This window comes from Pagrus pagrus (genome assembly GCF_965226575.1).
Source record: "Pagrus pagrus genome assembly, chromosome: 8".
Classification (NCBI taxonomy): Eukaryota; Metazoa; Chordata; class Actinopteri; order Spariformes; family Sparidae; genus Pagrus; species Pagrus pagrus.
The window spans coordinates 31,027,512-31,053,898 of record NC_140192.1 but is presented as its reverse complement, the minus strand read 5'-3'; the positions used below and the strand labels follow the sequence as shown (position 1 = coordinate 31,053,898).

Here is a 26,387-nt window from a genome sequence, read left to right as displayed (position 1 = left end):
CAAAAATATATTTTAATTTCATCTGCAAATGCACTGATTCCCAACTCAGGCTATAGTGGCACTCAATTTTTAGATAGAGATCTTGGCACAGATCTTAGAGATACACTGGGAGTCCATAGTTGAGTTTCAAAATATCACCCATAGACTAGACAGAAAGTTTTGTATTTTGGGACTCTAGTGGATCTCATGGTGACACTGGAAGAAAAGTCAGGGGGTCATCAGTCATCCTCTCAACCAAAACTCATGGAAATCCATGAAATAGTGATATGTGAAGTTCCAGGCTGCTAGCATGGCTCGTGTTGCCAGTTGTACAAAATATTATTATAACTGCAAACAAACGAATAACGTACAGTGAAGCCAACAGCTGTAATGATGCTGACTGTTGTGCTTCCCAGCAGATTCTCGGAGCCAAGGACGAGACAAGCATCAGAATAGAAAGATAGATGATGGTGATTCGTGCAGGACCCACCTGAAGGTGAAATATAGGAACGATGGGTGGAACAGTCCAACCTGCACTGAGATCGTGGAGTTCATTCAATGCTCATGTCACACATCAGATTACATTGTATTAGATCTACAGTATGTGTTGCCAGGTCTGACACAATGTTATGATGGATCAAAATGCTATTTGGAGTTCAGCCAAACAATGAAGCTCTTTTAATGAACTTGGCAAAGGAGGGAGGCATGAGCCTTAGACTGAATTAACATTGACTGGAGGAAATATGGCGGTGTTCATGTGAATGTAATGAGAACTATCTGTGCCATGATGATGGGAAAGTATTTGAAAACAGGCTGGTGGGAGCACACCAACACTTTCTGTTCCTGATGGCACACAAAGTATGAAATGCTACAGATTTGTTACCTGGAGACACATTTTGATGGGCTCCATGTTTTTAAATACGACCCTAACTAAAAGGATCTTTATAAATCTTTATAATAGATCTTTATAAATTTGGTTTGACATATATCTATTCAATTCATTATTTATCCCAGGATTTTTTGTGGAGGATTTCTCTTGTAATATTTCTTTTCCAAGGATACATAATTCAGCACTTGTAATAATGAAACATTGATTCTGTACTAAATGTATTTATTTACTTATTCATTCATTTATTCATGCATTTATTTTATACAGAATGATAGTAAAGAATGTGCACATATCACATCGGGCTTTAAACCAGTAAGCACGATGTACATGAGTGCTGATGTACAATTAGAATTACAAAAGAAGTATTAAAACAAGTCAAAAAGTAAATAGATGCATTAATAGAAAACTGCAGATTATAGAAAGAGACAATAGACTTCGAGGCCTTCGATTTTACAACTTTAAAGTGGTGAGTATTTATTATAGTGGTAGGGTACAGAGGAGGTGAAAGGTCAGGGCTGACTGCAGAGCAGCATCCTCTCAGTGAGCACCCTCAGGTGACCCTCTCCCTCAGCACCGGTGAAGACGTCTGTCAAATTTGAAATCCTGTGATGGTCTTTGGCGCCCTCCAGTGGCAGCTGCAGCTCACTGAACGCAGATCAGGTGGAAAGTCAGCTGATTCCCCCATAAACAGGAAGGGGAAATCATAGCTCAACAAAGTAGTCATGACAAACAGCTAACTCATTAGTGTATGTGTTTTATGTTTCAAGGAAAGGCTTCAAACTGAAAAGATGTTCGGCGGAGACGATGAAGACGGGGACTTCTTGTCTCCCACAGGAGGGTGAGTTGTATGTGTTCACTTAATGCTCTTAGGCGGCGAGCAAGCTAACTAGCTTACAACCATTTAGCTAGCCATGGTTAAGCTAGCTCTCTCATGTATGGGCAACATTTCTTTTAAAACTTGGCTAATTATTTGCGGCCTTGTTATGGCTTTAGAAAATAAATTAAAACCTGGGCTATTCTTTGACCTGTTCTTTTATTAGACTTATATTTCTCGCAATGAAGCGGTCAATATTCTACAACTATTTTTGTGGTCCATATTGTTTTCTTCCACAAAACCCCAGAGGAGCACTGTGGTCCAGGTCAGGAAAGATTACATGTGATATAGATGAAGTTCTCTCAAAGAATACCGAGCCAGAACATGATGAAGTCCTTCCTGGTAGTCAGCCCTCAGGACATGTCTGATGACACTTGAGCTGCGCATGACAGAGCGCGACATGGCAGGAGAGCTAACAGGAGAGCTAACAGGAGACTGTACTGACCATGTCACATATAGCATGTACAAAGTCTTCCATCCTGCGGAGCGTTAGAGATTATTACATATCTCATACGGACTCTGGTCTGATGAGTTATCACTGGCCTTCATGTCTGGTTTGAGGTTTATAATCACTGTCCTATCAGCCAGAATCCCTTTTATCATAATGCACAGTTCATGAGCCAGCGTGGAGCAGCCGAATATGTCCAGAATCAAAGTCAACAGTCCATTTGTTGAAAATACATTTGTACATGTTCAGTTCTTCATGTTCTATGTTGATGTGTGTGTAGTTCTCCACTGAGCATGGAGGTTGTCTGGATGTTGACAAACACATGAGTTGCCTCAGGAATCCAAACTGTGAGCCTTCCTCTTATGACACACACTCTCTTACTATTAATAAACCTCACCTCTCAATTATGAGCCATTCAGATTCAGCTTTGCCAGATTTCCATTCATAGAGCTGTGTTGTGCTCTCTGGCACTGCATGATCACTGTGTGACAGCAGCGCAGTGTGTGTGAGCCGGGGGAACAAGGGCCTGTTCTGGAGGGAGGAGTGTTATGGCGGCTAATTCCTCTCACATGCTGCCTGTTAGAGTAGTAAGGTGAAGGCTTCTGCCACAGCCCATCTCTGCTCGGCGAATACACGGCACCAAGTCGGAGCTCCTCGGGTTCTTTCTCTGCTATGCTGTTGAATCTGCCACGGTGGTGTGACTGCACCGGGGACCGAGTGACCTGGGGACGCCCAGGATAGAAGCGTTGGAACGTGCACCAAGGATTTTGACTCACACATGCAAACAGACTCGCCCCAGTTCCTTACCATCGGGGATGAGGGCCTAAAGGCTTTCAACATGTCCATTCTGGGAGATTCTAATGATTACCAGTGGAAGGAGTTCCAGGGGTCAGTACAGTTAGCTCAGCAGTTTTCTGAGAGGAATCTAGCCGTGCAGGGTTGATCCCATCTGTTGAAAATAATGTGACTAGTAACCACGGCTGAGATAGCTGTTATGCTATTGTACCACGTAGTGATGTGGTAATGGTGTAGTTGTTTCTGCTCAACATCTGCTTTTTGCTGTTGATTAGTCAATAATCAGAAAATCAAATGCCATTAATTTAATTGTTAAGTCACTTGTCAAGCAGAAATGTCGAGGTTTGCCCTGTCCAGTTCCTTAAGGATCTGCTGCTTCTCTCTGTTTTAACATCTCTCTGTGATTATTTTTACTGTGAATCAGTAGTTTGACCCCCCAACAAAAGACTGATTAGTCAATGATGAAAATATCGATGCAGTCCTATGGTGGTACAGACTTTTAAACCTTCGGGTGGATTCAAACTGTGTGGCATGTAGCTTCAGTAACTCCTGAGAACTCCGAAATAAAGAAGAAGGGCTTGTACGAGCAGCTCTACCCCTGTCGGTAGGAACTACCCTGACCTCACAGTCAGAGCTGCGTCAGAGGCCATATCTTATGTCTGGGACCAGTTATCTTTATTCTAAAAGTGGATCATAGATTTCATGGCAAATATAAGCATATCTAGATGATCTTTACACTTGTTCTCCTTGCAGGGCCAAGTTGGCCTCTCTGTTTGGACTAGACCAGGAAGCCAGCAGTCAGGGGAATGAGTCGTTCCAGTACACGGCACCGAAACAGCCCAGGAAGAGCTCCAATTCAGGTGAGAACGCCACGACAGAGGCATCAGCGACGTCCGATTCAGCCATGATGTGAGGCTGAGCTGAATGTGTTTGTCTGTTCACAGCACCAGCCACCCAGAAAGCAGCTCCAGCAGCCGGAGCTCCTGCAGTGTTATTCGCGACAGCAGTTCAAACCTTCAGATAGTGAGTTCTTAATATTTTAAAACCACTTTAACTTTTGCTTTTTTTTGTTTTGTTTTGTTTAATTTTCAGCTTTCTTCATTCATTTTCTAAATGTAAAACATCCCCGGGCTGCAGCCATTCACTCCCCACAAGAACTATTTTTAAAACCCAGAAAATGAATTCCCTCAAAAAACTGCATAAATCAAATCACGACTCCCTGAACCATTTTATACATGATCAAGTGAAAAGCCTTTCTGCCATTTCTGTCCCATGTGCAGTATTAACGGACAGTATGTGAAGCAGGGCAAGCTGGGAGCAGCCGTGCTGGGCCACCACACAACAAAAGAGGTATGAGCTTTGTTAATTGGTCACTTGCTTGAGATTATTTGTGTGACTTTTGATTTTTATGAATAATGCACCTCTTCTTTCCCGCAGTACAAGCTGCTTCTGTACTTGAGCCAACAGAAACAAGTGGCTGCTGCCAAGATTCATGTGGGCTTTGTTTTCACGGTGAGTAGAGACATGGAGGTGTTTGATATGTATAGACAAGCAGAGAACCTGGAGCGCTCTGACACCGAGAGGTGACTGAAACGTTACGTATTGATGGGAAGTCTACTACTGCACGGAAGCATGTTTTTCATTTTTAGGTCCAAAAAAGTTTTCCAAACTGAAGGAAGTCTGGACATATTCTAATGTTCCTTACATTTGTGTTCTTCAGAGTAAGGTTACGTATATGATTGTGGTTTTGCTCAACATACAGTGCAGTGGGATATTATGGCATACATAAGAGAGGGGGTACTCCTACACCGCTGTCCTCTCTGGGATAACTTCACTCTTATGTAGTATACACTACACATTAAAAGATCTCGATTTTTGTGAAAATGTTACATATGTTTTCAAGTGAGTCAGTATACAGTATATGTCACTGGACATATTGTTCAATGCAGATCAGTTAATAAGATTTAAAAAGCCATTAGTAACACAGCACGTCTGAAGAAATGGTCACTAGGCAATCGGACAATATTAACAGTTCTTATCATGATTGTCGTTGTAGGAGCCATGAATGAATAAGTATGTTTTTTTTTTCTATTAGTAATAAGGTGAAGGGATGTTGTTATCTTTTGGTGTTGTTTGTTTTGGTTATGATATTCTATTATGTGGTCATATATTGAGTAGGGGGATAGCGGGTCACGTGGATATGGGTGGGGTTATTAGTTAATATAGGCACCTGTTCATTTCTCATTGTCAGAAGGAGAGAGGGTGAGCTGGGTCGCCGTATTTTTTGTTGACTGCTATTTTCCTTTGATCACTGTGATTATGAATTTGTGCACTTTATCATGAGTTGATCAGCGTTTTTTCGTCAATGAGAAGTTAAACTTATTTTGGAATCTCAGTGACTTCTTTGTGTGAAGCGCGTCAGACATCAGGCCCAACCTCAGTCTCTCAGCGGCCCCTTTGTTCCTTGAGGTCGCTACAGTCGTGGCTTAAATAATTGCGATTCACCGTGATATCCCAGTAATCATCAAAATATGCCTTAAACTCTTCCACTGGCACCAAAACATAATGGAATCAATTGACCATTCATTTGGTGAAGAAACAAATAATTTTATTGCATCCCCCTTGTGACAACGCAAAATGAATCAGGAAATTCTGGCCTTTACAGTCGGTTGAAGTCAGTATTGTGAGGAGGTTCATATTATTTATTTTTATTTCATTTATATTCTCGATAACAGAAATTCTCTATGATCACAAGTGTTTTTATCGTGATCTGTCATGAAATATTTCATCGAGCCATCTCAGCCCCCAAAAAGGATGTGAGGTGGATGATGATGTGGGTAATAAATAATTATTGATCGGAGCGATCACAAACTGTAAAGGGTGCATAAGAATGATGCTTCAGTTTATAGTCTGGTGGTGTGGTGAAAATGTTTCCTTTGGCCGACAGAGCACATCTATGTCACAGTTGAATAAAGATCATCTCTGACTTCTAAATCCACAGAGCAGCTGGGGTCGGAGCAAAACAGGAAACAAACACTTGAATTTGGCCGTCGGTCATTCGTCTGTAGAAGTGAATGGGAGATGGAACTAAATATTCATAATGTGTGCCCCGACTCCTGCCAACATATAACAGCTGGCCAGTCACACCAGGCCAGACTGAATTTCTGGTGGAACTCTGCATGGATGTCTTGAATAAACATGACATCACACAATGGAAACTGAAGGAATCGGAGCAAGAGAGAAAAGAGTTGTGAAATGGAATATAACATGCAGACAGTAACGTTTAAAAACAGATTCATTATTGATTCAGTTATTTATTTAAGATTATATTTATCGTTATTAAAAGAGTAAGGAAACAGAAATATTAGCAGATTTATTGATCATTTTATTATTATTTGTTGTTTTTGATATTAAAAAGTCATTTAAATTCAAATGGAGTTTTTATGTAATTGTCTGCTCACTGGCTTACACTGGAGCAACTGTGTCTCACGGTCTTCAGACACAACTGTCACAGGTTCCTTTTTATTTTGGCACTGAGACTTTTCATTCTTTTTTAGGTGCAGTACAAGTGATGAATGTGAACATACATATATATAACATGGCACAAGACGAGACAGAGGAACTGATAAAGAAACACAGAAACAAAAAAAAAGACTAACAGCAGCAGTAATTGCAGAAGGAACAAAGAGGGGAGAAATACAAAACAGCAAGAAGACACGGGGAGAAGATTTGTAGGGTATGGAACTGTATGAAGTGAAAGAGGGCATAGTATATTATGTATTATATTTCATAAGTGAGTAAATGAAATAAATGAGACAAAATGAAGAGTGAGTACATTAAATAAATACATAAAGAAAAAAAACAGCCTTTTCATTGGAAGGACTCAGTTTAAACGATAGCATGTTTTTCATGGCTCCAATATGCATTTTATGCTAGAAAATCAACTTTTAGAGCAGTTAGGATCTAAGTGAGTCCAAGGTTTCTGCTGGTCGGCATCTTTACACAGTCAGTCCTATTAATTGTAGTAATCTCTGGCTAAGTGTCCAGAAATCAAAAAGAAATGCGTGTTGCAGCTAGCTGTCACAATACACAAGGGAGATCTTCTGGGACGACGTCACGATGTGAAGAGCTACACTCGTCATAAACATATTTATCATGAACATTATTGTAAGTTCATTACAGCCAGGCATGCTACTCCATATATTAACTAAAACATTCATTAAATGTGATATTTTCCCTTTTAAATGTACACGTCTTTATACTTTATCCTTTTTGAATTGATTAATGCAACATTTCCAAAGTTCAGCTGCACACTCCATATCAGTCTGTCACTGTCCAGATAAATACATTTAAACACAACAAAAAGAACAGTGTGTCAAAGTTCATGACCACAGATTCCCCTTGACTCTAACTGATAGACTTTGGAGCAAGCTGCTGTGCAAAAGAGCAGATCACTGGTGAAAACTGGTACAGCATGAGCTCAGGTGTTGGTCGTCTTGTCTTTCTGTCTTCCTGACCACATGTTCTTTCTCCCCTGCAGGTACAGCCAAACAACTACTGCACTTTTTATGATGACCAGAGGCAGAACTGGTCCCTGATGTTTGAATCAGACAAAACGTCATCGGACTTCTGCAAAGAGGTCAGTGGCCCAGGAGCAGAACTAGCACTAAGCTTGTGATGTATCATTTGACTAACAAAGTGTGGACTAGGCAATCAGCGCAAGATCCCCGAGTATCAGGATTCAGCTTCATTCTGACCTACATTAGATACAAGCTTTTATCAAATGTCATGAGTTATGTTGTTTTTGTAAATTGTGATTTTGTTCTGTACATGCGACAGCTGTTGCATGTCCGTCCGCCCTGGGAGAGGGGTTCTCCCACCTTTTCTCTCCTGTTAAAAGGTTTTTTTTCTCAATATTGCAAGTTTTCCTCACTCAAATCGAGGGTCTGAGGACAGAGGATTTCTTTCACTGTACAGATTGTAAAGCCCACTGAAGCAATATGACTGTGATTGTGAGTTATATAAATAGAATTGATTAGATTTTTCAGATTGTAACTTCTTCTGTCCTTTTATGTTCATCAGGTATGTTTGGCGAAAGCAAACAGCGCAGCCTCCTTAGACACTGTGGTAGTTCAAGATCTAAGTCTTGGTGAGGGCCAGGCGGTGGAGAATGGAGACTCTCTGGAGGTGGTGTACACAGGCTGGCTCCTGCAGAACCACGTCATCGGACAGGTCACACATTTTTTTCATCAATAATATCATTTTGTGACCAGCTCCAGTGGATTCTCTAGGCATTATGTCACATAACTCAATAAAACATGAATGTCATTTCAGATGTTTGACTCCAACCAGAACAAGGACAAGTTGCTCCGACTGAAAGTTGGAGTTGGAAAAGTGATCAAAGTGAGTCAATACATAATGTACTAATTAAGAAAGGTGCTTTAAGTTCAATCCCCATGAAAAAGCTTTTTAAATGGTATAATTATGGACAATGAGTTCTTATTTTCTTCTTCTTCTTTATTACTCCTACCCTACAGTTTTTAACCATGTAAAGATATGTTCAAAGATTGTACCTCACCACCAGAACAGCTGTTCATCATTCATTACACTCACCAAGGAGGTTATGTTTCAACCATGTCCACTTGTTGGCTTCTCTGTCAGTGGGATTACACTAATGCTGAGCTGATTTCCACAAAGCTTGTATGGAGGATGGGTCTTGGTTCAGAATAGACCTCATTAACTTTTGGATCCGGATGTTTGCTTTCTTGTTGTGTCTCTAGTGCATTTGCTCTTCCACTTATAGAACTAATGCCTTAACAATGCGTTTTGAAATAAACTATCCTGCTTTGAATGACCAGCCTAAACTGTGACTGCATGATGTTCATCGTCATCATACCATTATGTTGTTACCTTATCACCCCTCCTCCTGTCCTTCTCTGTGTGGCCAGGGCTGGGAGGAGGGGATGCTGGGGATGAAGAAGGCAGGCCGTCGTGTCATCATCATCCCTCCCAACCTAGCGTATGGATCCAAGGGAGTCCCCAACCGTGTCCCGTCTAACAGCACTCTTATTTTTGAAGCAGAGCTTCGACGGGTAACACCCACTGAATAGTTTTTACAGTCTTCCCTTATCTGCTTTTGTATTAGACCTTTTTAACAGACCAAATCTTTCTAATGTCACATGAATACGTAAGTTATGTCTGTGTTTAACGAGCTGCCACTACTGACTAGACCTCTTTACCCCTAGTTCCTTGTAATATCAGTGAGGTATGAACTGAAGCCTGTTCTGTTTGTTTTGTGGTCTAGGTGAAGTTTTCCAAGGATAGTGGGTCTGACCGGGCCAGTGCCAGCTCCAAAGACTCTGCTGCTCCCTCCCCTGCTCCTTCCCCAGCCCCCAGTGTGGAGAATCTAGCCCCAGAGCCCCCAGTACAGATGACAACCTCAGGTCCAGCCATACCGGGGTGAGATTTAAGCCTCAGGAAATCGCTAACGGCATTGTCCATAACTCTTTTCTCATTAAAGCTGATTTGTCTGTGAACTTTTGTTTTTCCAGGGATCCACCACTTCGTGCAAAGTCGAACTCACTCAGTGATCAACTCGCAGTAAGCACCCTGGCAGTTTTATGACTTATTAATGATGTGCTTGGATATTATTGTTCTCAGTTATCTTCAGGTTTAATTACATAATATGTATTTTATATATATATTTTTTTGTCTAACCTCAGAATCCAGACGCAACAAAAGCCAAGCTGATCTCTCGCATGGCAAAGATGGGACAGCCTATGTTGCCCTTTCTGACAGGAGCAGCCAGCCAGCCTGAATCCAGTGACTCTGAGCTGGAGGTGGGTTGGCAGAATCGTGGAAAGGAAATTTTTCTGTAGATGTTAAAAAATAAGTATGTCAACAAATTCCATTAAAAGGCCATATAAAAAAAAGAAAAAAATTCATCACTTGAGTAATCTGTGCTTGGCTTTGCAGACCACATTTTTAATAGGATGCTGGTGTTGAATTGTAAAGTGATGTGAGAATTTACCAGACTATTACTGGAAGTGTAGAATCTGTGTTTTTGGAGCTTAACCCATATTTCAGCAGCTTAAAGGCAGGATCTCTCAGCCTCTGCTGCACTGATTTTTTACTTTATATGGAAATGCAGTTCAAAATAGCTGGTGTGCCACTATAAAATGCGTATCTGCAACATCTTGTGTTATGACTGAGTTTCTACCACTGCGTTGATCACCAGGACACCAGTGGCAGCAGAGCGAAGGATGGGCCTGCAGCTGCATCTCCAGTGCAGATATCCAATACTGCCCCAGCTTCAGCACACGGTGAGCTTGTTCCATCTGTTCTCGTATGCATTCTTCCTGCAGCTCAGGATGTGCACTATATGTTTTACCATTTCCCCAAATTTGATCTGTAAATTTGTATTGTTTTACCTGCAGTACATCCTCATCCTCAAACAGCTCCACCATCTGCCTTAGTTCCTGTTATGAGCACTGTTGCCCCACAGCCTGGGCTGCCAGGCGGCAGCCATGCCTTTCAGGTGAGATTTCACCACATTTTGTACTAACTTATCATCGGTATGCACATAATAACATCTGGTAATATCTCTTTATATCATTTGCATTCTGTTGTGTCATAGCCTTACTCCTACACACAGACCTCTGTGGCTCCCTCTCAGCTGCAGCCCGTTGGCCAGGTTTACCCTGCACAAACTGTCCCATACATGGGTAAGAGCATTCAATTCAATTACAAGGAAACTTTTATGATCAGACCAGAAGAGGTTTTATGTAGAGCAGTGAGCAATCTTTTTTCCCTACTCTTAACTAACCCTGCACTGAACTAACAAATGAAATACATTTGTATTTATTTCTTGCCAGACATCTGGCAGCACTTCTGCTCATGTTTTCTTCATATCTAACAAAAAATGTAAACAATAAATACTTAAACATCTGTATGCACATAAGGTTTTAACAATGCAAATGTTTTTTCCTCATAAATTACTTACACTACTCAAAAAAAATTAAGGGAACACTTAATCATCAAGTATAACACCAAGTGGATTAAACTTCAGGGATATCAGTCTGTGCATTTAGGAAGCACAGCTGTGATTGTGAATCAGTTTCACTGGCTTTGGTGCAAATTAAAGTGACAGCAGATCAAAGCGATCTGCCTTAGTTCCTGTTATGGAGAGGCAAGAACAAGACAACCTCCACAATGGGAATGGTTTTGCATGTGGTGGCCACAGACAGTTGCTCTATCCTGATCCTTCCTGACTGTCTAGTTGTGTGTTCTGCTAGTGTCCTTGTCACTACTGTTAGCATGAGGCGGTACCTGCAGCCCAGTCAGGTTGCACAGGTAGTCCAGCTCCTCCAGGATGGCACATCCATACGTGCAGTCGCAAGAAGGTTTACTGTGTCTCCCAGCACAGTCTCAAGAGCATGGAGGAGATACCAGGAGGCTGTTACATGCGGAGAGCTGGACAGGGCCATAGAAGAGCATCAGCCCAGCAGCGGGGCTGGTATCTGCTCCTTTGTGTGAGGAGGAACCTCAGGAGCACTGCCAGAGCCCTACAGAATGAGACTCCATGAGGGTGGCATGAGGGCCCGATGTCCTCTAGTGGGACCTGTGCTCACAGCCCAGCACCGTGAAGCTCGATTGGCATTCACGAGAGAACACCAGAATTGGCAGGTCCGTCACTGGTGCTCCGTTCTCTTCACAGATGAGAGCAGGTTCACACTGAGCTCATGTGACAGGTGTGAAAGAGTCTGGAGACGCTGTGGTGAACGTTATGCTGCCTGTAACATCATGACTGGTTTGGCAGTGGGTCAGTGATGGTCTGGGGAGGCATGTCCTTGGAGGGTCGCACAGACCTCCACGTCAAAGCCAACGGTACCCGGACTGCTGTTAGGTACTGGGATGAAATCCTCAGCGCGACTGTCAGACCTTACACTGGTGCAGTGGGCCCTGGGTTCATCCTGGTGCAGGAAAGTGACCAGCCTCATGTGGCCACAGTGTGGAGGCAGTTCCTGGATGACGGAGGCATTGATGCCATTGAATGGCCCTCTCGTTCTCCTGACCTAAATCCAATTGAGTACCTATGGGGCGTTATGTATCGGTGCATCCAATGCTGCCAAGTACAGCCACAGACTGTCCAGGAGCTCACTGATACTCTGATCCAGGTCTGTGAGGAGATCCCCCAGGCCAGGACACCATCCACTGACTTCTAAGGAGCATGCCCAGATGTTGGCACAGGCACAGGCCTGCGGGGGCCATACACACTACTGAGTCACATTATGAGTTGCCCTGATAAATCCACACAAGTTGGATCAGCCTGTGATTTCAGTTTTTCACTTTGATTTTCAGTGTGATTTTGAATCCAGCCCTCAGTGGGTTGATGATTTTGGTTTCCATTGATCGTTGTTATGACATTTGTTCTCAACAAATTATACAATGTACATCAGTAAAGACTTTCAACTTGAATTATCCATTCATCAAGATCCGATGTGTGATTGAAGTGTTCCCTTAATTTTTTTGAGCAGTGTATTTAAACCTTGTGCTAGGCTTGTCACGGTAGGCAGTGTTACACTGTGGTCAGGCTTACAGCACTTACATGACTTGCCCACCACCTCCACCATCATTCTGCATAATTGTAGTGATTATGCCTTTTTCCTGCAGGTTCTAGTGATGTTACTTCCTTCTTGATGACTGAGGCCAGACAACACAACACAGAGATCCGTTTATCTGTTGGAAAAGTAGCAGATAAAGTTGAACAACTTGCCTCAAAGGTATGAAGTCTGTCTGCATGAATAAGTTCTTTTAAGCAGATTTAACAGAACAGAGATACATCTGGTTCTGCGCCTTTTTTTTTTTACTTTCACAGATAGATGACCTTCAAAGGCAGGGAAATCTGTCCATGGGTGTGTCTAGTATGTCGATGGAAACCTCGATGATCATGCACAACATCCAAAGAATTGTCCAGGTATGGTGCCTTCTGTGTTTTTGAGGCTCTGTTCCTCAAGTTTCATCCCAGCTCTTTTTAGAACACATATATTGATTGACAACTTTCGGCATATTGGGACTTGTTGTCAGGATTCAAACTGTGTTCTATTTTGTTTTTAGGAAAATGAATGTTTAAAAAAGGAAGTCTTTGAGAAAAGCTCTCGCATTGAGGAGCAAAACCATAAGATCGGTGAGCTCATCAACCAGAACCAGAGGTAAGTCAGAAAATGTCAGGTAGTCAAATTAATGACTGTCAGAAGGCCGGAACATCATGTCCTACCACTGCTGCCTCTGTTTCTATAGAAATGTACAGTATATGATCCCTCTCTCTCTCTCTTGATAATGTGGAGCTCTTATGTTTAAAGCCACCTTTATGTGACTTATGTTATTATTTGGTTTTGTTTAAAATGGTTATGATCAAGTTCCAAAATACCTTTATGTTTTTATTTTAAACAGGCAAAGTCATCACATTATCTTTGTAGTCCTGTTCTGCTGCACTGCAGACTAAAATGTGTGGATTTGAAACCTAATTTAGATTAAAACAGTAAGATGTTTTGTGTGAGCCACTAAACTGGAGGATATATTGCAAATAGTTTGAAAAGACTAAAAAGGTTTCAGTTGTCAGTATCTCTTCCACTCTGCCACACTTTGGTTTTTTCTAGTTGGATGAACATTGTCACAGGACCAAACTGACTCCTGTAGGTAAAAGAGAAATTCAGGGAGGTTTTCAGTCTAAGTCTCAGTTCTTGTCCAGGTACATGGAGCAGAGTAACCTGCTGCTGGAAAAGAGGAACGACTCCCTCAAGTCATCCAGTGAACAGAACCAGGCCAGACTGCTGCAGGCTGAGCAGGACAAGGTGAGGATCTGCCTGTAGTGGTGAAGAGGGGAACAACTGATTGTGCATTTACACTGTAACAGGCATGATATTACTTTCTTGCACTGCCAGCAGACTCCACTGTTAGTCAGAAGATAGTAGTTTGTGATGGACCCAAACCATCATATGCACTGAGAATGTCATTTATACATACAAATCCGGGGAAGTACCAGAAGCAGACAAGTAGCCATTAGTGGTGGTGTCCTCCTACAATAGTTACGAAAGCTTGAAAGCTTTTCTACTTTTACCTTTACTTGCTCTGTAACGTTTTGACTGTGATGTCTTGGAAGTCAGGAAGAACCTGTGCAGTTCTGACAACTGCAACTTTGAAAAAAAACTTAGAAAGAACGTTAAATACACAAACATACATGTTACACTAAACATAGATTACCTGTGTGTGCAGAGGGCCAAGACGTTTGTGAAGAAAGGATCAAGAATATTATAATTATCACTGTATTTATTATTGATCAATTAATAGTATTTTTATTGTAATTCTGAGCGACCTGTTACATTAGGCCTAGTTGTCGGTTTTCCGTGACGAGCCCCCTTCTCCCTCTCATACAAACCTGTGTTGCCATACCCAACTCATGTCTGTGCAGGAGGCGTGAGAGAAAGATGTTTTTAAATGTGTCAGTGTGTTCAGTTCTCAGTACTTTTGTAACTTCTGACTAAATCTCTGGTTTGAAGTTTAGTTTCTCTTCTGCATCCCGGTTGGCACTTTCAGACATCTGCTTTATTTTATGGTTTCATCATGTTCGCTTTCAGCTTTTACAGAAGTCGTGTTAAGTTACTGCTGGTGAAAACCCAACATTTCCTGACTTTGCCGCTTCATAGTTGAATGTTTTAGAATTACAAAATAACAGGGGCGTTTGAAGAGAAAAATGCATAGGTAATGAAATATTTGTCATTTGTTGTTGACAAGTGAGTTGAGCTTTTTTAACAGTGATTCTTGGATTATACTGCTGGAGGATGAGTACTGACAGTGGATCCTTTGACCACTACTCAGGACAAACGGGTTCTTAAAGACACACCTTCAAGCAGGTTGCCCTGTTGTAATGAAGATGTAAAATACTGCCACACTAAGCTGACGTGACGAGTCAAACTGAGTCAAGCCGAGCCAGCACTTGTGAATGGAAAAGCCCCAAAGGATGTTTGAGGTGTTTTAGAAACAGTGACTGCATTGCAGAGTTTGTCCATCAGAGAGCACTGACATGTTAAAATGTTCCGCTCAGTACATATTGAATATTTATCTTTAATAACCACATTACATTATTTATAATGAATTAATTAACCATTATATAATTGTTTTTTCTTATAAATATCAGCACTGGTATTAACCTCAACAACCCAGTATATGTTGGGCTTAAGCACAAAGGTAGGTGAAGGTCTTCACCATTTAACCCCTGAACAAAACTAAATCAGATGTGAGTATGCAGCTGTCCCTCTGCTACAGTCTTTACACTGTCTACCTGTTAGTATTCACCATTTCAACATTTTTCATAAGACGGTGACGACTGACAAAATGACTTCACAGAACTCTGAACGCTGAGACTTTGTTTGGTATTAGAAACAAATAAGTGTTACATTTTGAATAGTAACGTCAGAGCACATGCATCATTATCTCCTCTTCTGTCCAATCTGAGTTTCACATTACAATGTTCACTTCAGTAATGCCCGTCATATTTACCACTATCAGTGTGTTGGGGTTGGTATGTATTGAATAATTCACGCTCTGTTTCCTGTTACAAATCTGATGCTAATGATAATTGCTTCACTCTTTGCTGACTGCTCTCTGCCTGCTCATTTGCACTGAGGAAAATCTAGCATTTACTGCTCTCTCTTCTCAGCACGCACTGCCTCAGGACCTGGGCTCCGGCCAGGTGAGCCTGTTTTCTCTGTGTACTGCTACGAGACTGGGGTCAAATAGTATCTACAAGATGAGAAAAACAAAAGTTTATCTTCAAACCAGCAGCTGCTTTGAGCAAAAGCAGTAAAGCCAGCTCCTCAGTGAGTTTGTCATTTACAGTTGTAGCTCAGGAGGAAAAAATCTGCTCTTTCTGTCCAACATGATTTTGGAATGGTTTCCATTTAGAGGAGCACAACAGATAAGGTCCCTTGTTTGCAAAGTTCATCAGACAAGTTCAGTAGTAGGTTCACACAGCCTCTGCAAATAAATCTAGTGGACTTTGGATGCAGCTCTTTGACTGCTCAGCTGATCTGACTATGCTTTGTCCCGATCACTCCTCACTTCCAAGCAAGCTGCACAAATGTTAAGAATTACGTGGAACTACTATTTGACCCAGATCTGACCGCTGCCACTGGAATCATCCTGTTTAGATCATACGTCATGAACATTTGAACTAACTTTTGCTTCTTCTTTTTCCCATCTGTCTCCTATTCCATTTGTCATCACTCACCATTTTTCTCCCACAGGGTCTCGCTGCTCACATCACTAGCACTAGTAGCCACTCATCCAGGCTGTCACTCTCTTGTTACACTGTGTCTGTGCGGCCTGGGTTTTACTTCACTGTAGGCTAACATAGTATATCCCCTCCTCTCACCCCTTCCACCTGTCTGCCTGCATCCCCATCAGGTTCGTCTGACGGAAGATCTGGCTTCGGCCACGGCCCGGCTGTCTCAGCTGCAGCTAGAAGCTTCGGCTCACCAGCAGAAGGCTGTGGAGCTGCAGACTAAACTGAGCTCAGTGCTGCAGGACAGTGAGAGCAGGAGCCAGCGCATCGCTGCCATGGAAACACAGCAGGAAGGTGTGTGCTGATGTCAATTTTATTGGTTCCTTTTTTTTTTAGAGAGGTGTTCAGTGTTCGGATCATTTAGGAGGCTTTAAATTCTGAAGCTGTCTAGTATAAAGTCTATATACATTACATTGATCTAGATTGATATAATATACATTATATACATACATTGATATAAATGGACACCGCAATACACAGACAGAGCAGCAGCAGAATTTGCAGCCTCTAAAGTCACAATAAGTTGAATTAATTTCTGCTGTCACTGTAGTTTTCATCAAATATTATTTAAAACCAGCTCTGTACCACTACGGTGTTAGTAGTATATACAAATGAACAATGGTAAACTTCTCTTCAATGCAGTGCACTGTGGTTATTGTAGGTTTTCTAGCTTTTGAGCATTAGGGATGAGCAGATGAGCCCTTCATATATATTCTTTGGGCCTTTTTATGGCTGTATTGATAGGACAGCTCAGACATGACAGGATGAGGGGGGGGTGACATGCAGCAAAGGGCCCCAGGTTGGACTCGAACCGTGGGCCGCTGCGGTGAGGACAAAGCCTCTGCACATGTGATGCCCGCTCTGCCAACTGAGCTAATGGGCGTCCCGAGCCCTTCCATTTTGGATAGTCATCCAAGCAAATGAGTAAAACTCATGTGACTTGTTGATCATATCAACATTTCTCTGTTGTAAGGAAGGACGTCATCTGAGTCTGAAAATGACTTCAAGCTTGGAATCATGAAATTTTATATTTGATATTCCTGATAACAGAGTAGGATTCAGATGTGTGGTTAACGTTGCATGTTAACAGCTTTGGACTGAAATTGCTTTGATGGCAGCTTCAGATAAACGTTGAAAAACCTTGCTTGTATCAAATCATCTATAGTCAAATCAAATAAACATGTACAAAGAACATGGCCCAGGAGTGTAAAAGGCAAAAGAAAATAATGTTACATGGTAACCGACCAAGGCCATGTTAGAATTATAGAAACAGTGCTGTGTTTATGTGTTTCAGAGCTGAAGGAAGAAGTAGAGAGGGTCCAGGCTCAATATCGCACAGAGAAGCAAAAACGCAAAGAGATGGAGCTGAGAGTCAACAACATGGAGGAGGAAGTGCAAGACCTAAAGACTGATAAAGAGAGCCTAGAACGAGTAAGTACGCTTCATGATTTTGTCCTTATGTCAGTGAAAGGGGACTTTTGGTTTTCTACTGAGCTTATGCTCTTAATCTCACAGTAACCAGGAGTCACCATTGAAACAAAGATAACGTGTTCAAGAATTAAGATTCAGAACAAATTCAGGCAGGAGTTTTTGAAATGCTAAGAAGTTGTCATGTTAATGCTGAATAACGGTTTGTTTCCCTCCCTGTCAGACCCTTTCAGAAAGGAAGAAGAAGTGGCAGGCTGAGCGTCAGCGTCGGGATGAGGAGGTGGAGGAGCTCCGCAAGAGCAGCCAGCAGGAGCTGGACAACCTCCGAGCTCAACTTCGCAAGGCTAGGACTAGCACTGACAACGCTGCATCCGAACAGGTAACATCTAATGAAAGAGTTTTAATATAATATATACTGAAGGAATAGGAATGATGCAGTGATGCTTTAATCATTTGCAATCGGTCTTCCTTCGGAACTCTCCTAAATATCCTTTGGATCTGTTCATAAAAAACCTTTTTATTGCAGCTTTTACCTCAAGTGGCTACATTGGACACACATACCATCACTGATAGCATTTACCATGTCTGTGTTGCAGTTGTCTCAGCTGCAGGTGGAGCTGGAGGAGGAGTGGAAGGGGAAGTGTGAGCAGATGTTGGCCTCAGCTAAAGAGCACCACAGTAGAGAGCTGACTGAACTAACAGAGCAGAGAGATGCTCTGCAGGACAAGCTCACCCAGCTACAGGAAAAGGTAGATAAGCTTGCTGTGATAAAACACACAAGTCCGTGCAATATAATCAGAAGGTTTGTCTTAATGTTTGTTGACTTCACACATTGAAAAGTAACCCTGTCGATGTCTTCAGGGTTACATAATGGGAAATGTTGGAAATCAAAGTGTTGTTTAACTCAACCCATAGTAGGGTCTAAAAAGAATTAATACAAATAATAAACTGTTCTCTGCTGAGTTGATTTTGACCATTGTTATTTTAAAATGTGTCTCTTGTAAGTCCAGCAGCTTTTTGAAGTTGAACACCCCCCCCCCCCCCCCGTAGTAATGATGTCATTTCTTTGTAATAATGGTATTTTGTATTTGTTTTATATGTTGATGCAGGACAAGGTCATGGTATGTTTATGGTATCATATAGAGTAGACTGTTTGATGTCAGCCCAGTGTGGCAGGGATGTATATCTCTATTACAACAGGGCTACCTGCAGAGAGACTGTAATCCGCTTCTTAACACAGTATTAACGAACAATAGCCGCAAACAAGGCTCCATTAAACTGGTTATACACAGAAACTAACAGTGACTCCTGAAACAGCTGAAAGAGAACCTGATGAAACTAAAGCCGATGTCTGAAAGTCCAGACAGGGACGCTGAAGAGAAACTAAACTTCAAACCACAGAGATTCGGTTACAAAAGTACTGATAAATGAACACAGAGAAAACACTTTCACTCAAGTTTCCTGCTCAGACATGAGTTGAAGGTGGTCTTCTTGGAGGCAGACACATGGCCACCAGGCCCCATATGTCATTATTATTATTTTATGCTTTAATAAATGCAATAGGCCCCTACACAGTATTCTCAACATAAGACCATTGCTAGGTGACATGAAAACCCTTGAGCACAACTTTAACTTTTCAACAATAATTGATAAATATATCAGAACTGAAATGCTCAAAACTAGCTGATGCTAAATAAATGGACAAAGTACCATGACCTTTTTTTTTTTTTTGGCTAAAAAAGCTAAAACAGCAAACTAGCTAACTACATAGCTGTTTTAGCTTATTAGCCAGTAGTAGGTAGACTTTTGTGTGAACTACTTTTGTTGTTGACAGAGTGAAACCACAAGGTGCAGAACATTAGATCATTAGATATTTTCAGCTCTCAAAGTGAAAACAGACAGTTTATGTCTGTGAATGCCTGGTTTTCCCCTGTAATGCACACGTTGTTTAGACATATATTCAGTCAAAAATCCAGTGGTTTAGGTTTTTTTTATCTGTTTTGCAGCAGCCAGTGAGTTTTAAAAATACTTTAGTTTGAACCTCATCAAAAAATTAGTTGTTAAAATACTCCTTATATAAAACTATTAAAATCCTGTGTTGTACGTGTCAATGTATAATGTATTATTGTCTTATTTTTGGCCTCTCTCACTCTCAACAGTTTACGGTTCTAAAGCAGTCTAGAGATTCAGAAGAACAGAGTTTGCTTCAACACCGGGGGCAGACTGAAGAGCTGCAGGCGCTTCAGAAAAAAGTAAGATGGATGACTTGTTGTCAGTCAGCCTGCACTTCTAATTAGATTAAATGGTCATAATTGGCAGGGAATGCATTCGTCAGGGACATCACGTATACATACGCAGCTGCCATTCACTCCTCAGGAAAATTATGTTTGCAGCTTTTTATATTCAGAGTCACATTCCTACCACCCCGCTCCTACACTCACATAGTCACTGCATGGTGTTCTCTTTCAGTACACAGCCTTAGAGCAGCAAGGAGTAGCTGTAAGGGAGCAGCTGGAGAGAAGAGTGGCTGAGCTGGAGAAGAAACTGGCTGAGCAAGAGAGTTCGGGAGACACTGCGGCAGAGGTGAGGAGTCATACATGAGGACACACACACACACACACACACACACACAAATGGAACAAAAATGAGGGTGCGGAACCTGAAAAACAGTTGGTTTGCAGCTGGAACCAAACAATAACATAACAACAATAGTTTTCCTTGACCTAAAGTGGGAACCAAAGTTGGCGTGTCCTATTGTACAGGCTGCTGCCCATTGTGCAACACCCTCTGTTGTTGATGCATCCTTATTTAAAATGGTTCTGGTCAAAATTGGCAGAAAAGTGGACTCGTTCAAGAGCTACTTTGGTGGAAAAGGGACTCGAGCGAAAACAAAAAATGATCAGCAGTAGCACATTACCACCACCAGATGTCAGTGAAGGATGATTTAACCTTCAGTCCTGCCCACTCTCACTGGGTGCCTCTTACCACCCACACACAAGAAAAACAATGAAGAAGGAAGGGTCATTACATCACTGAATCTGGCTTTGGGGCCAGACTGTCCTGTTCCTTGTATTGAAGTCAACAGGAGATGCATGGTGAAACACATTATAACCCAACATATCTTTATCATATGACTTCTGATGAAGAAATGCCTCCTGAAAATGAAAGGACACACTTCAGAGTCGGTAAACCCCTGATATTTTTCCCCCAAATGATTGACAGGGCTGATAATATTGTCAGCAACGGGGCAAGTCTGACTGATTTCCACTGTTATGACTGCAAGTACACTGCGAACAGGAGCCATTCCCAAACGAAAATCAAGGGACGAACAGCGTGTCGATAAAAAGTGTGTTCTTTCATTTCCTTGAGGCACTTCTTCATCAGAAGTCATGACCCTTCCTTCTTTTTTAGGTTCCTTGCCACAAACAGGAGGTGTCATTTTTTGAGCTGTTTGTTTTTTGTTTTTGTTGAATCAATGCATTGAAATAGGTGCAACACAATTTGTATAAGATTATGATATTACTGATATGATCATTGAGACAGTACGATGCATTTGAATAGTTTTGTTGTGTTGTTGCACAGCTTTAGGGGGTGCAGGTGTTCCTTTTTTTGGTATTTCAGGATACATTTTAAAGGTCCATTGTTTAAATCTGTGCAATACATTATTAATAATTAGTTTTCATTAGTGTGTAATCACCTGAAACAAAAGTATGTAGTATGTTCATGACCTTTGAAAGAGCTTTTATATCTGCAGAGAAGAGAGTCCACCCATGGACCTATTACTACTGCACACAGCCTTGGAGGCGGAGCCCCATTCATTCCTATGAAAGCTGCTCAGTGTTGCATAAAGCCAAAATGGCTCGACTTCCCGGCTGTGGAAATACCCAAATCTTCCGTGTTGTGCAGCCCGTAGAGTGTGCGCACTAGAGACTTCCACTGACTGAGCCGGCTAACTTCCTGTTTAGCGCCTGGCTAACTTGAATAATTAAATGAATAATTTAATCATGCGGCTATTCTAGACTTTTCAAATGTTATTGGATCTAATGGCTCAAATTCTGACAGTGAAATGAGTCATTTCGCAGGGGTTTACAGATGCTTATGGGAAAAGTATTTTTGGGCCGCAGTGCATCACGTGACAGTATAATTACACAGTTTGGCCACTACGAAAACTGGCTTCAAAGCCTGGAGCGCCTCCTGGGGGCGAGTGTCCACCCTGTTGCACTGCCATGTTACTACAGTTGCCCAGATCGGACAAACCAAACACTGACTCTAAAGAGAGCCTTTTGCGTTTTTATGGACCACTGTAGGGGAGGGTGAGATGAGGGGTACTTCACTGTTTGATGCAACTGAATCCTACAAATTGTACCTTTTAAACATTGTAACAAAAATGTAGAAATGTATGAGAATTATTAAACAGAATGACTTTATTCTATAAATTCAAACTTTTTCAACAACAACAATAAATAAACACTTAACACCAATTTATCACTGTCATTTTTTCAGTCAGAGAGTGTAAAGATAACTTATGTCATGACCGGTACTTCCTATAGATAGTGTATGAAATGATTTGTTTATGTTTTGTTTTCATGTTGGCATAGAATATGTATGTATAACTAATGCCTAATTCTGCATGTCATGGCTCACAGTTGAGGTACTACCTGTGTTTAACTGTGAGTACTGATGTACAAGTTTGTTTTGTTGGAAAAAGTTTGCATGCATGAGGCATTACTTTTTTTGCATTACTTTTTTTTTTCTCCTTTTTTCCTTGCAGGTGAAGCGTGTGATGAATGGCGTGTTTCACTCTTTGCGAGGGGAGTTTGACCTCAGTGAATCCTACAGTGGCCAGGCTGTGCTGGGGGTGATTGTCACTACCATTAAGGTCAGTTCCTTTGCCATAAAATGCCAAAGCAGCCTTTCTGTGGCAGTCTGGATCGTCACACGAGATTAATGGCACATTTTGCAAATGGCTAAAATATGGAAATGCATGTATGATGAAGTAAGGTTTCTTGTATCCAATTCACATATGACCAGTGTCATGTATTATATTATGCAGTTGTAAACCAAGTGTTTGTGTGCTTTAAATGATTTTTGCACCTTGGCAAAATGGCTCTCACTGACTTGATTGTGCACAACATAACACTAGTGCAGAGGATTTGTTTTGGTGAACTTACCTCAATCATAGGGATATTTTTTTTCCAGAATGTAACCCTGCAGTTGCTCAGCGGCACAGACGGCTCTTCCCTGAGACAGAGTAAGAATGAAGAGGAAGCAGAGGCAGAGGAGGAAGAAGAAAATGATGACGTGAAACAAAGAGAGGAGGCACCTCATCAGAATGTACATGTGAATGGAGAGAGAGAAGTCACAGAAGATGAAAAGGAGGAAGAAGAACATGCAGTTAAATCAGATTCTCACCAAGTCAGTGAGAACCAGATTGACCAGGATGTAGTGGCAGAGAAGGAGACAGACAAAGTAACTGAGTCAAAGACACAAAGCCAGGAAGAGGCCTCAGTATCCACTGATCTCCATCCAGTTTCATCGACTGAACTGAAACCGCAAGAGACAGCAGCAGCAGAGTCAGAATTACACCATGAGCAGGCAGACAGCTCTGTTCCTAAAACCTCTACGGAGGAAAAAGACACCAGCAAGTCTGCAGATCCAGATGATGGACCTGGTCAACATTCACCACCTGAGGATGGACAGGAAACTGTTGTGTCAGAAAGGAATACTGCTGTGAGCACTGAGGTGGTCAAGGAGAACGTGGATGATGGAGAGCATGTTGGAGGAATGAATGCTGCTGCTAAGAAAGCCTTTGGACCCCCAGAAAACCCACCTCCACCACCCAGTACACTTCAGAACAGCTCAGAAGAAGCCACAGGGTGAGTGCTGGTGTAAACACGTAATATGTCAGGTTATTCTTGGCCAACCAGGTGGCTCTCAGTCAAATCTCATAAATGTTCACTCTGAGCAAAGTCTGGCCACTAGTGATTCCACTAACACAACCAGTGGGATAGATGTGATGCAGAATCACTGTTTCAACCATCAGGTGATGCACAGCCTCACACACAACATCATGACTAGATTACATTAGTTCACTTTACTAATCAGCAGGAAAAACTGCCAACAAGTCAGACAGATCACACAACATATAAGATGCACACCTTGACAACAATGGTAACACTAGCAAACAAACGCATGTTCCAAGAGGACATGCCTAGAACTACAAAAAAAACTACAATACAACTCAAGAAATGTATGTATATGTATATGTATATGTATGTATGTATGTGTGTATGTATGTATGTATGTATGTGTTTGTGTGTGTGTATATATATATATATGTACACACATTTTTTGCAATAATCCCTTACATGTGGTCATCAAACACTGACAAAGATACGCAATCGTAGCAGTTGATTTAAAAGTTTAGCAATAAACTTTGTGTCAAATGACATCAGTGCACTGAAGCTGTTGACTTTTACTGCATTACAATCTCTACAGAAAGCTAATCTTCCTGTTGGCACATATCGGACAACATGTAAGCAGTTGTCTTATAATTCTTGAGCATCCTTGAACGCCCCACAAAGTTTTTAAAAGGTTTGAATTGCAGCTGCAGTACCAACAACCACTGCCACATTTGAAACATCTCCCAACTGTACTGAGATGAGCTGAAACAAACAGCTGGTGGGATGAATGGAAATAAATCTAATTGACCAGATTTGATTTTCCTTGACTACAATAGTAACACATTTGTGGCCCCCATCTCTACTAATGAACGCATGTATTCCTGCAAACTAACTGCTCGCTTCATCCCCATTTCCCTTTCTCTTTCTTCGTCACTTCTTTTTGTGCCCCCCCTCCCCCTGTCTGCTATTCTCTCAGTCTGACTGGGGGAATGGGTGAGGAAAATGGAGAGGAGCCATTTTTCCAGATCACAACTCCTGCCAAACCCCCCGCAGCACCCAGTGAGGAGGACGAGGAGGATGAGATGGTGAGGAAGGATCAGTCTAAACTCTCAGATGATTCAGCACTCTGTCTAACCCCGACCCCATCCCCTCCCTTTGTGTTTTTGTTTTGTGTCAATGTTAAGTCAGTCAGTCAAACATCAGTGATGTTTCATCACTACGTTATTCTTCTTTCCAGACATTACATTCTGCTCTGTATTAGGGAAATCCATCAATACAACACTGATGGTCAGAATTCAAGTTTTTATTTCTCTTATTTGTGTCCAGAGCTTGAAGGGGCATCCGCCTCCTGCCCCTCTGTTTGGTGATGAAGAAGAAGATGATGATCTGGACTGGCTGAACTGAGAATAATAAAAGTCTGCGTCTTCATTTCCATCATATAAGACAGGCACAAGGTGCTTCAGCAGCTCTCTCTGCCTGGTGGAGCAGTCTAGATGACGAGAGAAGCTGCTGATGAACTTGATTGGACGGAGAAATCAGACAGCCTGGCTCTTCACCTGACAGCTGCTGCCACAGCAGGACGAAGCTTCAGTTCCCGGCTGATTTTTGTTTGAATAACAAGCCTGTAATTGTAATCAAAACAAATATTTTTTGTTGATTATGTTATATCTATGGGTGAAGCAATTTAAAGGGACAGTTCACCCAAAAATCAAGAATACACATTTTTCCTTTTACCTGGAGTGTTATTTATTCATCTAGATTGTTTGGGTGTGAGTTGCTGGGTTTTGGAGATATCTGCCATAGAGATGTCTGCCTTCTCTCCCATATAATGGAACAATCTATTTGGATAAAAAGCACAATAGGTAAGAGGAAAAATTTGTATTCTTGGTTTTGGTGTGAACTGTCCCTTTTTAATGTAAAATTTTTACATGGCACTGTAGCAGATGAGTTTGTTGAATCAGCAGTAAATCTGAAATCAGTGGTTTTCCGACTGTACCATTACATGGTTTTTAATGATTAGCTTGCTGCTTTAAGAATAGAATTTTTACACAGTTTGCTAACCTGAATTTCATTCCAGGAAATAAATGACATGGAGGCATGTTGTTATTTGTGTCAGATCAGTTTTATCAGTTATCAGTTTTAAATGTCTGTTCTGGACAGACCTTTTCCACAGCAGACATTTTGACTTGTCATTCCAATAAAAGCACACGTGCTACCAATAACATTAATGATAGGTCCATGTACAGAGCCACAAGGCCTGGGAAGTGTAACGTCTACATTTAATACAGCTGTCATACTATGACATGAATGATGTCAGACCCTACTTATCACAAGAAGAGGCACATACTATATTAGGCCTAGTAGTAGTTCATTTTGGTGCATATTTCCAAATGACTGAATGTCATACCTGATATTTCACAGCACATTTGGTTATTTGTTTCTGTATAAAGTAAAAATATAACGGTGCTATGTCACGTCAACAGTCTCACTCCCGACGCTTGGTCAGGGCCCTTTCACGTTGTGTACTGACGCTCAAGGTCTCCCTCAGCGTCTCATTTCCACGCACGGGGATTTCAATTGATTCCAATGTAATCCCCTTCGCGGCTATATGTGACGCTCAGAGCAAGTGATCCAGCCATCCATTCACTCCTGACTACTGGACCCGGCCCATTGGATAACTGTGAACCTGACACCCGGAAATATATTCTCCTTACAGTCAGCTTGACGTT

General features: G+C 41.6%; 2 protein-coding genes across 3 annotated transcripts in view; one reads left to right on the top strand and one right to left on the bottom strand.

The window, feature by feature from the left end:
- LOC311260752 (ectonucleoside triphosphate diphosphohydrolase 2-like) overlaps positions 1-26,387 on the bottom strand; it is a 247,215-nt gene that overhangs the window by 44,082 nt on the left and 176,746 nt on the right. The gene's annotated exons all lie outside the window — the stretch shown is intronic.
- Positions 1,560-25,756, top strand: fkbp15b (FKBP prolyl isomerase family member 15b). 2 transcript variants are annotated; one of them, XM_084361084.1, is made up of 30 exons: positions 1,560-1,706; positions 3,739-3,845; positions 3,930-4,008; positions 4,266-4,335; positions 4,423-4,497; positions 7,526-7,624; positions 8,068-8,217; positions 8,320-8,388; positions 8,934-9,077; positions 9,290-9,444; positions 9,537-9,585; positions 9,708-9,824; positions 10,223-10,307; positions 10,422-10,522; positions 10,622-10,709; positions 12,658-12,767; positions 12,863-12,961; positions 13,102-13,196; positions 13,736-13,838; positions 15,704-15,736; positions 16,450-16,621; positions 17,622-17,758; positions 17,979-18,134; positions 18,352-18,504; positions 19,915-20,007; positions 20,225-20,338; positions 22,527-22,634; positions 22,955-23,631; positions 24,635-24,743; positions 24,985-25,756. In XM_084361084.1, the coding sequence occupies exons 1-30, from the start codon at positions 1,657-1,659 to the stop codon at positions 25,060-25,062; spliced, it is 3,675 nt and encodes a 1,224-aa protein (XP_084217210.1). In that variant the 5' UTR covers positions 1,560-1,656; the 3' UTR covers positions 25,063-25,756. The 2 variants fall into 2 exon arrangements, with proteins under 2 accessions (XP_084217210.1, XP_084217211.1); XM_084361085.1 differs by lacking the exon at positions 15,704-15,736.